We start from the raw sequence: 15868 nt of genomic DNA on the forward strand, positions 1-15868 counted from the left end.
CTTGAGACTGTGCAGGGAGACACAGCAAACCTTCTGGCAATGACACGTATTGATGTGCCATCCTGGAGAAGTTGGACTACCTGTGCAACCTCTGTAGGGTCAGGTATCGCCTCATGCTACCAGTAGTGACACTGACTGTAGCCAAATGCAAAACTAGTGAAGAAACAGTCAGAAAAGATGAGGAGGGAAAAATGTCAGTGGCCTCCACCTGTTAAACCATTCCTGTTTTGGGGGTCATCTCATTGTTGCCCCCCTCTAGTGCATCTGTTGTTAATTTCATTAACACCACAGCAGCTGAAACTGATTAACAACCTCCTCTGCTACTTAACTGACCAGATTAATATCCCATAAGTTTCATTGACTTTATGCTATACTCTGATTAAAAAGTGTTCCTTTAATTCTTTTGACCAGTGTATGTATGTATGTATATATATATATATATATATATATATATATATATATATATAAATAAGAATAATAATAAATAATAATATTAAATGCCTTTATTGAATTATTGAATAGAAAAAACGGGATGAACAAGTTCCTTTCTACTGCAGCCACAGCCGCGACACACATAAAAAACATCAATAATAACTCATAAAGTTGCAATATTATTTAGGAAAATCGCAACTTTTTACTCACCAAAAATTCAGATTATTTGTAAACAAAATCCATCCTCCTCTCTTTCCTCATAAACAGTTCAATTACTCTGTCGTACGGATTATCCGTGCGCTTCAGTTCCATCAAAACGTCCCTTTCTATCGCATTCGAAGCTAATGCTGAAAGGCGAACCCGCCCTATGGTATTTCTGGCATAAGTTTGAATTTGCTTTGTGGCTGAAAATGTCCGCTCGACAGAAGCAGTGTACATGGGAATGCTCACCACCAAATATGCCAGCTGCCCCATGCTCTCATTCAGATTTTTCTGATGAAGGAAGTCAAGGAGATCAGTGGGAAACTTTCCTACAAAATCATCCATGGCATACATTACAGTCAGTTCTGTTTTTAGCCGAGACAGATCAAAAAGCGCTCCGTGGCTCTTGTGTTAAACTGGAGAAGGCTGCATGCGTGAAATTTTTCTTGTATTCCTGAAACTTCTGGGGCTCGAGCAGCATGACAAACAGCAGGTTTTCGTGGTCTTGCAATCTGGTCTGTGTCTGGCAAATAATATTGTCCAGAATCCTGCCATGGAGTTGGCCATAGTGTGCGCGATGATCTTTCACTCGGAGCGTTTGCGGTGCAATCAATGGGTCTGAATACGGTGACATTGCCATACGCGTGCTAGAGGGTCCTACTGACACCAACTCAAAATCTGATTGGTTGAAGCAACACGTTAATCGACATTTATTCTGTGTTAGAGTGCCTGCACAACGGATTGTGAAAGCCTCTCCGCCTGGCAACAAATGATGGCTGAAATGTGATTGGTTAAATGCTTTAATGCAGTATATGGATATATATTACAGTATATGGATGAAAATACGTTCCAGTTATGACCATTACGCGTAGAATTTCAAAATGAAACCTGTCCAACTTTTGTAAGTAAGCTGTAAGGAATGAGCCTGCCAAATTTCAGCCTTCTACCTAGACGGGAAGTTGGAGAATTAGTGATGAGTGAGTGAGTGAGTCAGTCAGTCAGTCAGTCAGTGAGGGCTTTGCCTTTTATTAGTATAGATATCAGTCCCTTTGGTATGTCCAATTAGCTCTTCCTTAATGCCAGCACAATTTACTTCAAAATGCATTTTCTTGATAGCTTCATTACTTGTCAATCAAGACAAAGAATACTTCGTTCTCAATTACTTTTGCCCAATTGTAGGTGTAATGATAGTAAAGATCTACCCATCTGGCTTTAAGCATTTTCAGGGTGCTGAGTCTGGCCTCTTGAAAGTATTTAATGACATTTCTCTTATTACAAACTCAGGTGGGGCAGCAGTCCTTTCCCTCCTTGACCTTTCCTTAGCCTTGTGACACTATTAACCATGAGATCTTGCTGTTGTGGCTTGAGCATCTGGTGGGGATTAAAGGGGCTGCTCTTAACTGGTACAGGTCATATCTTACTGAAAGACACTTTTCAGTGACTTTTTATTCCTCTTTTCGTCTACCGCTCCTGTTAAATTTGGTGTTTCTCAGAGATCCACTCTGGGTCCTATTTCATTTTCCATTTATCTTCATCCTATAGGAGCTATTTTTAGGAAGTTTAACATTTATTTTAATTGTTATGCTGATGACATGCAAGTCTATATTTCTGTGTTTAATTGTGCAATAAATTGGCAGCGCAATTGTCCTGTAGATCTAAGATCCTGGATGGCTGACAATTTTCTCTATTTTAATCAAAATAAAACAGAAGTGCTGATAGCTGGTCCTCCTGCCAAAGTTCAAACTGGTTATAAACTTCTTGGCTCTTTTGCAGACTTTTGAAAACTGTATGTTCGGAATCTTGGGTTATTTTTTATAGTAAATTCTTTTTTGAGAAACAGATAAATTCTATGGTCAAGAGTTGCTTTTTCCAAAGGGGCCTTTTTATCTCCTAGGGATCTTGGAAAAGTTGCTTTCATCTTTTCTTGGCTTGATTACTGCAACCCATTGTATTCTGGAATCAGCAAATCCCTGATATGCAGGTTGCAGTTGATCCAGAATGCTGCTGCCCATTTTTTGGTCAGGGCAAGAAAGTTTGATTCTGTCTCCAATATTGGCCTCTTTAACACTGGCTACCTGTTCGTTTCAGAACTGATTTAAAAATTTTGCTGCTGGTTTTTAAATCAATATATGGGTATACTTCCACTTACTTATCTGAACTGTGTGTTATACACCAGCCATCCAGAGAGCTTAGATCTATTGGTCAGTTGTCTCTTGTCGTTCCTTGTATTTAAGTGCAAAACTAAGGGGAACAGGACTTTTGCCCTTTTCTGTGGAATTCATTGCCTAATTACATTAAGGAATTATCTTCGATTTAACTGTTTAAAATGAGATGGAAGATGCATTTCTACTCTCTAGCTTTCCGTGACCTTCAATGATACTGTTGGTTCCTTCCTTATAGTCATTTGGCTGTTACAATTTACTGCTGGTCTGTATTGTGTTTTTAGTGTATATAATTCTATTTACTTTATTTATGTTTATTGCATATTTTATTCTAAAGCACTCTGTCTGCAGCATTACCGATGTTGTTGTAAATGTGGTCTATAAATAAATTGACATTGACATATTAAACTACCTCTTTATATTTCATAATCAAAACTGACATTTGGAACTCTTACTGTCTCAATGTTTGCCAGTTTGAACGTATGAAAAGTAAGGTTAAAAATCTTTAGTAGTCTACTGCCAGCAATCAGGCAAAAGTATTCAACAAGATATGGTTAATTAATAGAAACAGGTTTAGCCTGTTAGTCTTGATTGACAGGTGACAGAACCATTGTGAAAAAAATATTCTGGAAGAAACAGCACAGACATTAAAACAGCCATTTGGATACATGCCATTTTAAAAGTACCACAGTTATTTTTGACAATAAAAATAATGATAGATTTTTTTTAATTATCTCAGACATACAATGTGCTATTTTGCTTTTGAATGTCTGATCAAATCATACTTGAAGAAAATATATCCTAAGATCTTAAATACATATTGATATGTTTCTGCAGCATGCTTGAGTTTACTGAGAGTTGTGATTAAACAGGCTTTAGAATTCATATTTCAATGGGGATTTAATTTAGCACTCTACAAGTGATGTCAGATCCTACGATTTTCTGTGTAGATGTCTCAACTCCTATAATGAAGTTTTTTTTTTTTTTTTTGTGCGACTACTAAATCATACAATGCTACTACCAATCCCAGTTTTCCATGGCTTCTCTATTGATTCAGACCAGCCTGTGGCTCCCTCTGTATTGTCCATGATGAGCTATTTTATCTTGATAATGTTCAGTGACAGAATTTTGCCAATCCAGTACTTTGGCAGATCTGCCTCTTCAATCCTGTTAATGTTTTGAGAAGGTTATCATTAGTACACCGTACTGATAGAAGATTACAAAACTGGTCATCATGTGGTACTACTCTATTTAGTAAGCCATTAGTACATACAATACATGTAAGATGTAATAGTAAAACTACTGACTACAATGACAAGTGTTTGGTCACTCACTCGTTGCTTAATAAGGTTTCACAAAACTTTGAAAAGGTATTTGAAGGTGACATTGGGACAACTTAACGATTAGCTATTTAAGCAAGCCTGATTGATTAAATGGTCTATATTAATTTGTCAAACTTCTTGCAGTATGTCTTATATTCTAACTCTGTACAATACATCAGCATTTGCTAAAAAGAAAATCCACTTTGTATAACCAACCAACATAACATTTTTTCATCCATAAATCTACATTTCTTATGGCAGTTGCCATTCATTTCTCCTGCAAAATTTCAACATGCTAAATGCCAGGAGAACAAAACAATACAACAAAGTGCCTGGTTACTGTGTTTAGTTGCTAGTTATAACAATTTAGCTTTACTTACCAAGAGAACTTAAGCCAACAGTGACACATATTTGAATGTGCTCAAAGTAATCCTACAACATAACTGACCACTATTATTGTCTAGCTGAATTTAAATGATTTATATGGTTTAAAGTAGGACAAAAAACTCTGAGCATGTAACTTTGAACAGGGGGTTATTACAAAAGTACAATAACCAAAACAACTTAGAACTGAATTTGTGTGAAAAATTATATATTGTAACCTAAATACTGAACCTATATCAAGTGCTGAAAATTTTTCAAATAACTTATTACATGAGTATTTTATAAATGAATTACATTTTACAGTATTACATGAGTATTTTATAAATGAACAATATGCTAGTGCAATAACTGAAATGAGAGAAAATTCCAAAAACTCAGCCACAGGAAATGCACAAACCAGTGTGTTTCTTCATGCCGGTCCCAAGCCCGGATAAATGGGAAGGATTACGTCAGGAAGGGCATTCGGTGTAAAATTTTGCCAGATCTACATGCGGACAACAATACAGATTTCCATACTGGATCAGTTGAGACCCGAATTAACAAGGACCGCCACCAGTACTGTTAGCCAACAGAGTGCTGGGGGAAATTGGGCTATTGTTGGCTAAAGAAGGAGAAGAAAAGGGGGAGACATGTCCAGAGGAAAGAGAAGAGGAAGAAGATAAAGAGAGTGGAACTGAGGGTAGGAACTTTGAATGTTGGCTGTATTACTGGTAAGGAGAGAGAGTTAGCCGATAAGATGGAGAGAAGGAGGCTTGATATATTGTATGTGCAAGCGACTAAATGGAAGGTTAGTAAGGCCAGATGGATCAGAGGTGGATTCAAATTGTGTCCACGGTTTGGATGGGAGGAGAAATGGAGTAGAGGTTATTCTAAAGGAACAGTATATCAAGAGTGTTTTGGAAGTGAAAAGGTTGTTAGAGTAATGATTATGAAGCTGGAAATCAGAGGTGTGATGATGAATGTTGTTAGTACATATGCCACACAAGTTGGGTATGTGATGGATGAGAAAGAAGATTTCTGGAGTGAGCTGGGTGAAGTGATGGACAGTGTACCCAAGGGACAGAAAGTGGTGATTGGAGCAAATTTCAATGGACATGTTAATGAAGGGAATAGAGGAGACGAGGAGATGATGGGTAGGTATGGTGTCAAGGAGAGGAATGAAGACGGTCAGATGATAGTGGATTTTACAAAAAGGATGGGCATGGCTGTGGTGAATACATATTTTAAGGAGAGGAAGGAACATAGGGTGACATACAAGAGTGGAGGAAGATGCACACATGTAGATTATATTCTTTGCAGTAGAGTGAATCTGAAGGAGATTAAAGACTGCAAAGTTGTGGAAGGGGAAAATGTAGTTAGACAGCATAGGATGATGGTCTCTAGGATGACACTGGAGATCAAGAGGAGGAGAAGAGTGAGGGCAGAGCCAAGGATCAAATAATGGAAGTTGAAAACAGAAGACTGCAAGGTTAAGTTTAGGGAAATGAAGAGTTACCAGACAGTTGGGCAACTACAGCAGATGTAGTAAGGGTGACAGCAAGAAGGGTGCTTGGCATGACATCTAGACAGAAGGAGGAGGAAAACGAAACCTGGTGGTGGAATGGGAAGTACAGAAGAGTATACAGAGGAAAAGGATGGAGAAGAAGAAGTGGGATGGTCAGAGAGATGCAAAAAGTAGACAAGACTACAAGGAGATAAGGCGCAAGGTGAAGAGAGAGGCGGCGAAGGCTAAAGAAAAGTTGTATGATGAGTTTTATGAGAGGCTAGACACTAAGGAGGGAGAAAAAATACCTGCACCGATTGGCAAGACAGGGGGACCACGCTGGGAAAGTGCAGCAGGTTAGGTCATAAAGGATAAAAATGGAAAAATACTCACAAGCGAGGAGGGAGTGTTGAGAAGATGGAAAGAGTACTTTGAGAGGCTGAGGAATGAAGAGAATGAGAGAGAGAGAAGGGTGGATGATGCGGAGGTAGTGAATTAGGAAGTGCAACAGATTAGCAAGGAGGAAGTAAGGACAGCTAGGAAGGGGATGAAGAATGGAAAGGTTGTTGGTCCAGATGACATACCTGTGGAAGCATGGAGGCGTTTAGGAGAGATGGCAGTGGAGTTTTTAACCAGATTGTTTAATTTAATCTTGGAAAGTGAAAGGATGCCTGAGGAATGGAGAAGAAGTGTACTGGTACAGATTTTTAAGAATAAGGGACAGGTTGACAGATGAGATTAGACAGGAGTCCCCTTGGACTATGGTGTTTTCTGAGGACATTGTGGTCTGTACTGATAGTAGGGAGAAGGTTGAGGAGACCCTGGAGAGATGGAGATATCCTCTGGAGAGGAAAGGAATGAAAGTCAGTAGGAACAAGACTGAATACATGTGTGTGAATGAGAGGAAGGTCAGCGGAATGGTGAGGATGCAGGGAGTAGAGTTGGCAAAGGTAGATGAGTTTAAATACTTGGGATCAACAGTACAGAGTAATGGGGATTGAGGAAGAGAGGTGAAAAACAGAGTGCAGGCAAGATGGAATGGGTGGAGAAGAGTATCAGGAGTAAATTGTGACAGACGGTTATCAGCAAGAGTGAAAGGGAAGGTCTACAGGACGGTTAGTGAGACCAGCTATGTTATATGGGTTGGAGATGGTGGCACTGACCAGAAAGCAGGAGACAGAGCTGGAGGTGCCAGAGTAAAGATGCTAAGATTTGTATTGGGAAATGAGTACATTAGAGGGTCGGCTCAGGTTGGATGGTTGGGAAACAAAGTCAGATTGGCGAGATTGCATCGGTTTGGACAGGACAACAGAGGAGAGATGCTGGGTGTATTGAGAAAAGGATGTTAAAGATAGAGCTGCCAGGCAAGAGGAAAAGATGAAGGCCTAAGAGAAGTTTCCTGGTTATGGTGACAGAGTATATGCAGGTGATGGGTGTGATAGAGCAAGATGCAGAGGACAGGAACAGGAACAGGAGCAGCCGAAAGAAGAAGAAGAAAGAAAATTGCATATATATTAGGGATGGGGAGAAAATAATCAATTCATTTACAAATCACAATTCTGAAGTATGGTGAATATCATTTCACCAGACTGATTAAAAAAAAATCAATTTTTAAATTAAAAAAAATGCTGACATTCTAATCAATAAAATGTGTGCAGAACCACGCATAAATCATACTATGTCATTAATTAATATTTAAATATGAGTTACATGCAACCAGGCATTTGCTGTTGCCATGGTAACAGTTTACTAAAGTAGTTTTATAATTAGAATGCATAGTACATACACTTAACTTACGCTGCTGAAATAATGTTCATATGTGGTTGCTTCACACAGACTCATTTGCTGACAGAACACCTGCCCTGAAAACAATGCAAAACGAGAACATGACTGATCATGGTTTCATCAGATTTATGGAGCACTATCGCAACTGAAACGTAAAGCCTGGACTAACTTTGGATTTCACAAATAAATGGAGAACTTGAGATGACTGTGGCCAAATATGGTGGTATTACTACTAATACTTTCAATATTTGCGCACATCAACAAACTCTGATGGTGCCAAGCCCTCAGTTGTGCCAAGTAAGCAGCAAACTCTGGAGACAACTTTAAATAAATCTGTCAGCACGTGTGATAAGGCAAAACTGATAACAAAGTTTACTGCATATTTTATTTGCAAGGATACAAATGTCCATACACTGTAGTTGAGAATGCAGGATTCAGCAACATGATTCATACTCTACAGCAGTTCTTGAAATATATAATGAGGCTAAATAGGAATTAAAATAGTTCTCTGTGAAGAGTTGCCCTGACATGGTATTAATGGACTTCTAGAGCCACAAAATGTTATGTTACAGTAACATCTTATCATATATAACTGAAGACTGGTGCTTATCCTCTTATGTCCTACAAACATTAGTTGAGCATGAAAATCATACATTGGCTAACATGGCCAAGATACTTCATAATGTCACTGAGAAATGCAAAAGTGAAGAAAAACAGCCAGTGCAAGTCAGCAACAACACAGCAAATAAGTGTGCTGCAGCTCAGGTGATCGACTTTCCTCACGCTAAATGCGATGCACACACATTAAACTTGGTGGCATAGTGTGCACTCAAACTATAAGCTGTTGCACGGCTCCTAGAAAGAATAAGACATGTCACTGTTTTTCCAGAAAGCACCCACTGAATTCAAACTTTGCAGCAAAAGCATAAACAGTTGGATCTTCCACAGCACTGGTTGATTACCAGTGTCTCAACCCTGTGGAACAATGCACATGATATGGTGCTGCCAGTGTGACATTTCTTAATTCCATACATTTCTACTGTTATGGATATAATTATGAAGTTTTGTCAACTCAATAAAAACACATCAATTTAAAATACATATTTAATTGTATTATTCACAATGAATTTAAAATGTGAGGTTAGAGAGAAATTCTGTTTTTCGGTAAAAAAAATTGCAATGCATATCAAATCAGCAGACAAAAGTAATTATAACTTCAAATTGGTCTCTCCCAAATCACACCACTAAAAAAAAAAAAACATATATATATATATATATAATACACCCACACACACCTACAGTGTATAGGCTCCGTCCATCCATTATCCAACCCACTATACAGTATTCTAACTACAGGGTCACGGGGGGTCTGCTGGAGCCAATCCCAGCCAACACAGGGCGCAATGCAGGAAACAAACCCCGGGCAGGGCACCAGCCCACCACAGAGTGTATAGGTTATCCCCTGTAATTTGTGGGGGTTAGTTGCACAGGACCCCTTCAAATGCAAAAATCCACAAATATATTTCTTTCCCATGATTACTGTATACTCTTAGTTTATTGCATTAAATAAGATGAATATACGTACACACTGCATATATAAAATACAAAGCTGACTCACTCTCTCACTCATCAACAAAAAAGGTCAGTAGATATCCGCTAAGAAAAGAATATTTTGATCAGTATATCAGTATTTGCGATATATCAATATTTGGGGTAAACACCTCCCACAATTGAAAAAATGAAATATTTCAAAATCTCAAAAATGCTTTGACAGATTTGATTAAAATTTGGTGACATTATCTCTCTATTCTAAAAAAAAGTCCTGTGGAATGAATGACTAGGAGACGATACATGATGTCCACGTTAAGATCACACAAGACAAATAAAAAGAACTGCGAGACGAAAGAGAATGGGCAAAAAAAAAAAAATTAGTAGTGTAAAGGGAAGCACACACAGATACAGATGTCTCAGTGCAAATAAAGCATATAAAGGACAATACGTTATAAATGAAACGTTGACGAATAAAAGATTGCATTAGCGCAAAAAAAGGAAATTAATCATCAGGACCAGGTGTAACTCAAAAAATTACAGGACAAAGCGAGGTCAGAAATAAAAGGAAAGGAGCAGAAAACAAAGTCTTTTCGCATTTGCATCATTCAATGCACAAAACATAGATTTACACAATAATAGAACATACGCTATGAGAATCTGTGGACTCGCAACAGTTAAAGCAACAACAAGCTTAATTTCAAAGAAGCGATCACAATGCGAGCAGCAGAGACACAAAGTAGCAAAAATGACAGCGGCTGTACATGCTTTAAAAAGATCGAAGGGCTGCATGATAGCAGCGTTATACGTCCTGCAAGAAAGAATTTAACCACGGCCGGGGCAGGAAATAAAGGACAGTTATTATTTTTTCAACGTCACGCGAGACCAGGCAGTGAGCCATCATTTAAAACAAGTCCACAGACATCTAACCTAGCAGTTGTTAGATTGCATTTGGCAGACAAGCATCATGTGCTCCCAGCTCTTAAAACAACGACATGCGTCAAGCAGCAGAGGCAGCTCGCAAGCACATATCCTTAGTGTACGTTCAGCCGCCACCCACAACATGAGCAGCGTTATACGTCTGGCAAGAAAGACATGTAACCACGAAATAAAGGACAAGTAAAAGTGAAAATAATGAATATGTAACAATTCCCAAGAAAATAACAATCTAATAAATTGTATATTGCCTGCCAAAGGTAAAGTATTCTCTAATGGAGGATCACAGCAATCGTGGGAAAGAGGGGTCCTTTCATCGAATTAACACTATTTCAGATGTGGAATGGCCAAATGGGGGAGGCAGCTTAATGAATGAGGTCTCCAAGACTTGCAACAAATCCAAATCATATTATGTGATATCATCTAATGTGAAATTCTACTCCGTACTTCTATAATTTTTGTTTTTATACTGTATTGAGGATTTATTCTGTTCTATGTATTATACAGTATTGTATTGACCCCCTTCTTTTTGACACCCACTGCACGCCCAACCTACCTGGAAAGGGGTCTCTCTTTGAACTGCCTTTCCCAAGGTTTCTTCGATTTTTTTCCCTACAAGGGTTTTTTTTGGGATTTTTTTCTGGTCTTCTTAGAGGGTCAAGACTGGTGGACCTGTTAAAGCCCATTGTAGAGCACCTCTTGTATGATTTAGGGCTATACAAAAAATAAATTGTATTGTATATCTGGTAAACCAAACACGGGCATGGGCAAGCAAAGCGAGCAGGGGGCGGAGCCCCCTAGTAGAAATAAAGAAAATCAGCCATCCCATGCTTTTTGTTGATATTTATTTATATTGTGCTAAAATATATGGTCTGTGCTGCGCCAACAACATGCTTTATGTAAATGAGTTACAGAGCAGAACCGGCTGATAGACCAAAAAACACCATTAGCCGATTTGGTGAATCAATGATAGTAGAAGGGATGGTGACTTGGACAGGAAAAAAAGAGATGTGATCACATTTGGTGTTTATCTTGAGGTCTGAAATGGAAGGAGAAAGTATGGCAAAGCTCAGAAAAGATGTGATACTCAATGGTTAGCAAACGTATGATAAAGTCCCAGTGACGGAAAAAGAAGCAGAGGCACAAATGGAATCCTCCAATACAAGACAAGCCTTGGCTGAAGCAGTGGAATTGGGAGAGGGTTTGGGGCTCAGAGACTTAAGCCCTTAATCTTTTTCCCAAATTATATACATGTCAAAAGCACTAAGCCACTGATTTTTTTGTCCACCATATACAATATACCCATGTATCAATGTTACACCATTATATGAATGTGCACGAAAGCCCAAAGGAGCACCCCTCCCCTGCTTTTCCATTTCAAGAAGACACGTAGGATCCATGGGCATCACTCAGGAAGGGAGATAACTGTAAATCCTTAAAAAAGTCCCTTGACCTACTGAGTCAGTTTAAACGTAATGAGTCCCCTACATTTGCATCCAGGGACTTTGAAAGAGCCGCCACCCTTTGAACCCTCTGAAATGATTTACATTTACATATGTGTCTGCCAGCCCCCCTACACTTCCCAAAGTGTGGAATCACAGCTGTACAGCAGCTGATCAGAAAGCTCTATGTCAGATTATGTTGAGAGCACAGAGGATTATCGGGATACAGTCTCTAGTGCTGTAGAAAATTTATAGCACATGCTGCCTCAGCCATGTGCACAGTCTATATGAACTTCTCCCATTCGGCAAATGCTTCAGAGCCTTTCCTGTAGGGACTTCAAGGTTCATAAACAGTTTCATCTTAAGAGCTATAAACGGAAACAATCAGGCCATCAATTGCTCCTGGTAGAACTGCTTGATAAGTACAATCACCTCACTGTAAACTGGCACTACAGCTGTAATATTGCACAACCTGAGCCACTTTATGAACCATTTGCAATATCTGCACTATATGTACATGTATATTGTAGTTATACTTTCATATTATATTTTTTTTCATTGTTTTTTATTGTATTATTATTATTATTATTGTTTTTTTATCATTTTATAGGAAAAAGTTTATGGAGGATTTGCATATTGACTCTCTTTGTACCATACAATAACAATAAAGGAATTCAATTCAATAGAAGAGAGTGCATGTTTACAGATGATGACGATTGGCTTCTAAGTCTATTTAGATTTCCAAGAGCTATCTTCTTGGAGCTGTTGATATCATTATTAAGATAAAATGCATTAAAATATATATATATATATATATATTACATTATACAGATAAATTTTTAACTTCATGTAAGTAATGTTTAATGTTAAAAATTAAATATGTGGGCACGGTGGTGCAACGGTAGCAATGAGTTTTGATGAATCAGCGTTCTAAAGCTTACAGATGGCTTGACATTTATTACAGCGCTTACTGTGTGGCGATTGGTTACATGGAGAAAGAAAAGGAAGGACAGGAATTATGGGTTGATACATTTGAAAGAGACAGTACTGCTGCAATAAATTATTTCAATGAGGGTCGTGCACATCCCAGCAAGCATCTTACAGGACGCAGTAACAATCTTTGGACAGGGCACCAGCACATCGATACCACGGCACCACCGTGCCCCCATGTTTAATACATGCTTTAATTCATTTCATCATGAAAATGATATCAAGAATACTTCTTTGTATTTAAATAGTTCAGAGAGCTGTAATATCTTGAATGTAATGTATTCTGTAAATAGTTGACATAAGAGAAAGCCCGTTTAAGAAGCATGTGCTGATTCACACACATGCAGCACATAGAGGAACAATAGAATATGAAGCATTTAACGTACTACTTTACAATGGGGTCTGAGAAACTCTAGTAAATTAAACATTGATTTTAAGATTAAGTGTACGATGTTCTATTTTAATGACAAAATAAACTAGGACAGAGGTAGGCAAAGGCGATCCTGGAGAGCCACAGTGGCTGCAGGTTTTAGTTCCAACCCAGTTTCTTAATGAGAAGTCAATTGTTGCTATTTAAGCACTTATTGCTCAAGTGACATTTTTCTGCTTCATTTTAGTGGTTTTGCATGTTAAGGTTCCCCACCCTTAATTGCTTATTTTAGTATTAAACAGCTGCATTCAGCAGTTTTAATGACTTCTTATTAGCAATAAGATGCAAATGACAATGGAGCCAGCAGTTCTCCATCTAACTTATTTCCATATACACCTGTGTGGATTCATCATGCACTATTTGGTTTAATCAAACACTTAAGAGTAAAATGTGACAGATTAATCTGTTTTAGGCTTCAAATCATAAATGATCAATTGCCATTTGCATCTTATTGCTAATAAGAAGCCATTAAAACAGTGAATGCAGCTGTTTAAGACTGAAATAAGCAATTAAAGGTGGGGAACCTTAGCAAGAGAGACCACTATAATAAAGCAGAAAATGTCACTTGAGCAGCAAGTGCTTCATCAGCAATAATTGACTTCTCATTAAAAAACTGGGTTGGAACAAAAACCTGCAGCTACTGTGGCTCTCCAGGATCGACTTTGCCTACCTCTGAACTAGGAGATTAAAGTGGAAATTTCAACCTTTTTCTCCCCACTGTGTCCCTATTTTTTTTTTTCTCCATAACCTAATAGGCTTCTGTATGACACTGAGGCGGTGGGCTACAACTCGCCATTTCACGGTTACTTTGATATCTGACCACTTCTTTTTTTATTTCGGCATAGTGCAACTTTCAGAACTTGAGTTTCTCCACTACTCTGTATCACTCAATCAACTTCCGTTTATTGTTTATACCACTGCTTAAGCCAACAAATAGTAAATTTTTCCTTGCCTCTACTTCGTATTCACCATTTCCATCTCTATTAATTGCTCCTGATCTAGTACACTCGTTGATAGTTTCAGATTTCTACCATCTCTTTATAAAAGCAACCTTTTTGACGGTTCAGTCTGGAACACAGCACTCAGGTCTGTCATAACACACTACCAAAGATGAAAGATGTCTGCAATGATTTTAGAGCTATAGGACTAATTCCAAACAACTTGATATCCATGATTCTGCAGCAAGAGAAATTGATCACAAATAGCATTCAAGACAGTTGTCAATGATCCACAAAGTTGGTGTCTCAGCAAATTCACCCCAATCAGAAAAGATTATGCTTTATGAAATCACAAAGAAATACAAACTACATCAAGGTCCCTATAGGATTCAATGAAACTGGTTAAAATTGCAGTTTATAACTCTACTACCAGAAAAAGACTGAATAAAAACATTGCATTGCCACAGATAACACCATACCAATTTTATCTACTGGTATTGAATTCCTCGTCTATAATATTGTATAGGAAAATGTGAAGCTGCCTGTAAGACAACTAATTTCTGAACAAAACTGGATCAAGCAGTAAGTAGAACAATGGTCTAGGTATGTCCCAAATATCTAAAGTCATAAAACTGAAAGGGGGTACGCTTACTTCTTCAGATGATTATATAAATTGTTCTTTCACATTCTACACAAATAATCCAAATCAAATCAATTCAGAGTAAAAACTAAATTTGTATAGCTATCACTTGGAAGGCCCAGGACCTAAACTCTAAATTACAACTCTACCTCTCAGTTACTCTGTGAAATTCAGCAAGCCCAGAAATGATATATTTTCTCAATGAATATTATTATAATAATTCATTAATATACAGAATCCATAAATTGTGATATCAAAAGGTAAAAAATACCTGAACACAGCATCCCAGTTGAGTTGTTTAGAGTGTTTAGACTGCCGCGAATCAGAATTTTGATCAAGCTGTTCAACTGTGTCTGCTGAATTAATTAGCCGTTTAAACTTTTCAACTTCTTTCTGAAAAATTCACATAGTAAATTTGTTAACAGAACTACTATCTTTCCTAAGAACCAAAAATGAGCATGTATACTGTACTTCAAGTACTAGCTAACTAAAGTTTAAAAAAAAGATTTATAAAAATTGCCAACATGATTTTTATAACTTGTTATACTTCAGTCAAAATTAATAGAAAATATCTCCAGCTTATTCTGTGGAAAATGTGAAACGTTCTTCTTTGTTACTGCCACAACATACAACAATCAGTTTTCTGGAGCATGCACAGATTGCCCTTAAAGTGGTGTTTTGTGGTGATGCACATTTTAAACAATAGGGTCTTGTCAATATCAAATATTCAAAAGTGGTTAAAATCCTATTGAGAAAAACAATAATTCAGCTCCACAAATTGCTGGTTCTAAGAAAGACCAATCAGAGCTCATTAACTTGCCTCACTCTGGCCGACCAACAACAGCAATCACTATAGAACATTGATTCCCAAACTCAGTTCTGGGGACCCCCTGTGGCTGCAGGTTTTTGTTCCAACCAGATTCACAATAAGTGATAATAACTGATAATGACTGATTTCATTTAATTAGCTGGTCTTTTTTCTCTTCTTTTATTCTGCATTCAGAAAAGCACAGTAGTATGGATTTTTACATTATAAGACTTCTTCTTCTTCTTTCGGGTGCTCCCGTTAGGGGTTGCCACAGCAGATCATCTTCTAATGAAAAGGTGGAATGGAAATCAGGATGAACTTAAATAAACAGTAAACAAAAAATATATTATCCTCGTATAACTGCTTA

General features: G+C 37.8%; 1 protein-coding gene across 2 annotated transcripts in view; it reads right to left on the reverse strand.

The window, feature by feature from the left end:
• Positions 1-15868, reverse strand: part of atm (ATM serine/threonine kinase) — a 184802-nt gene that overhangs the window by 166728 nt on the left and 2206 nt on the right. For both annotated transcript variants that reach the window (XM_039744508.1, XM_039744509.1), the window contains exon 3: positions 14965-15086. In XM_039744508.1, coding sequence (XP_039600442.1) covers positions 14965-15086 — 122 coding nt within the window. The remainder of the gene's footprint in view (positions 1-14964; positions 15087-15868) is intronic.

The sequence above is a fragment of the Polypterus senegalus genome, chromosome 2 (assembly GCF_016835505.1).
Source record: "Polypterus senegalus isolate Bchr_013 chromosome 2, ASM1683550v1, whole genome shotgun sequence".
Taxonomy (NCBI): Eukaryota; Metazoa; Chordata; class Cladistia; order Polypteriformes; family Polypteridae; genus Polypterus; species Polypterus senegalus.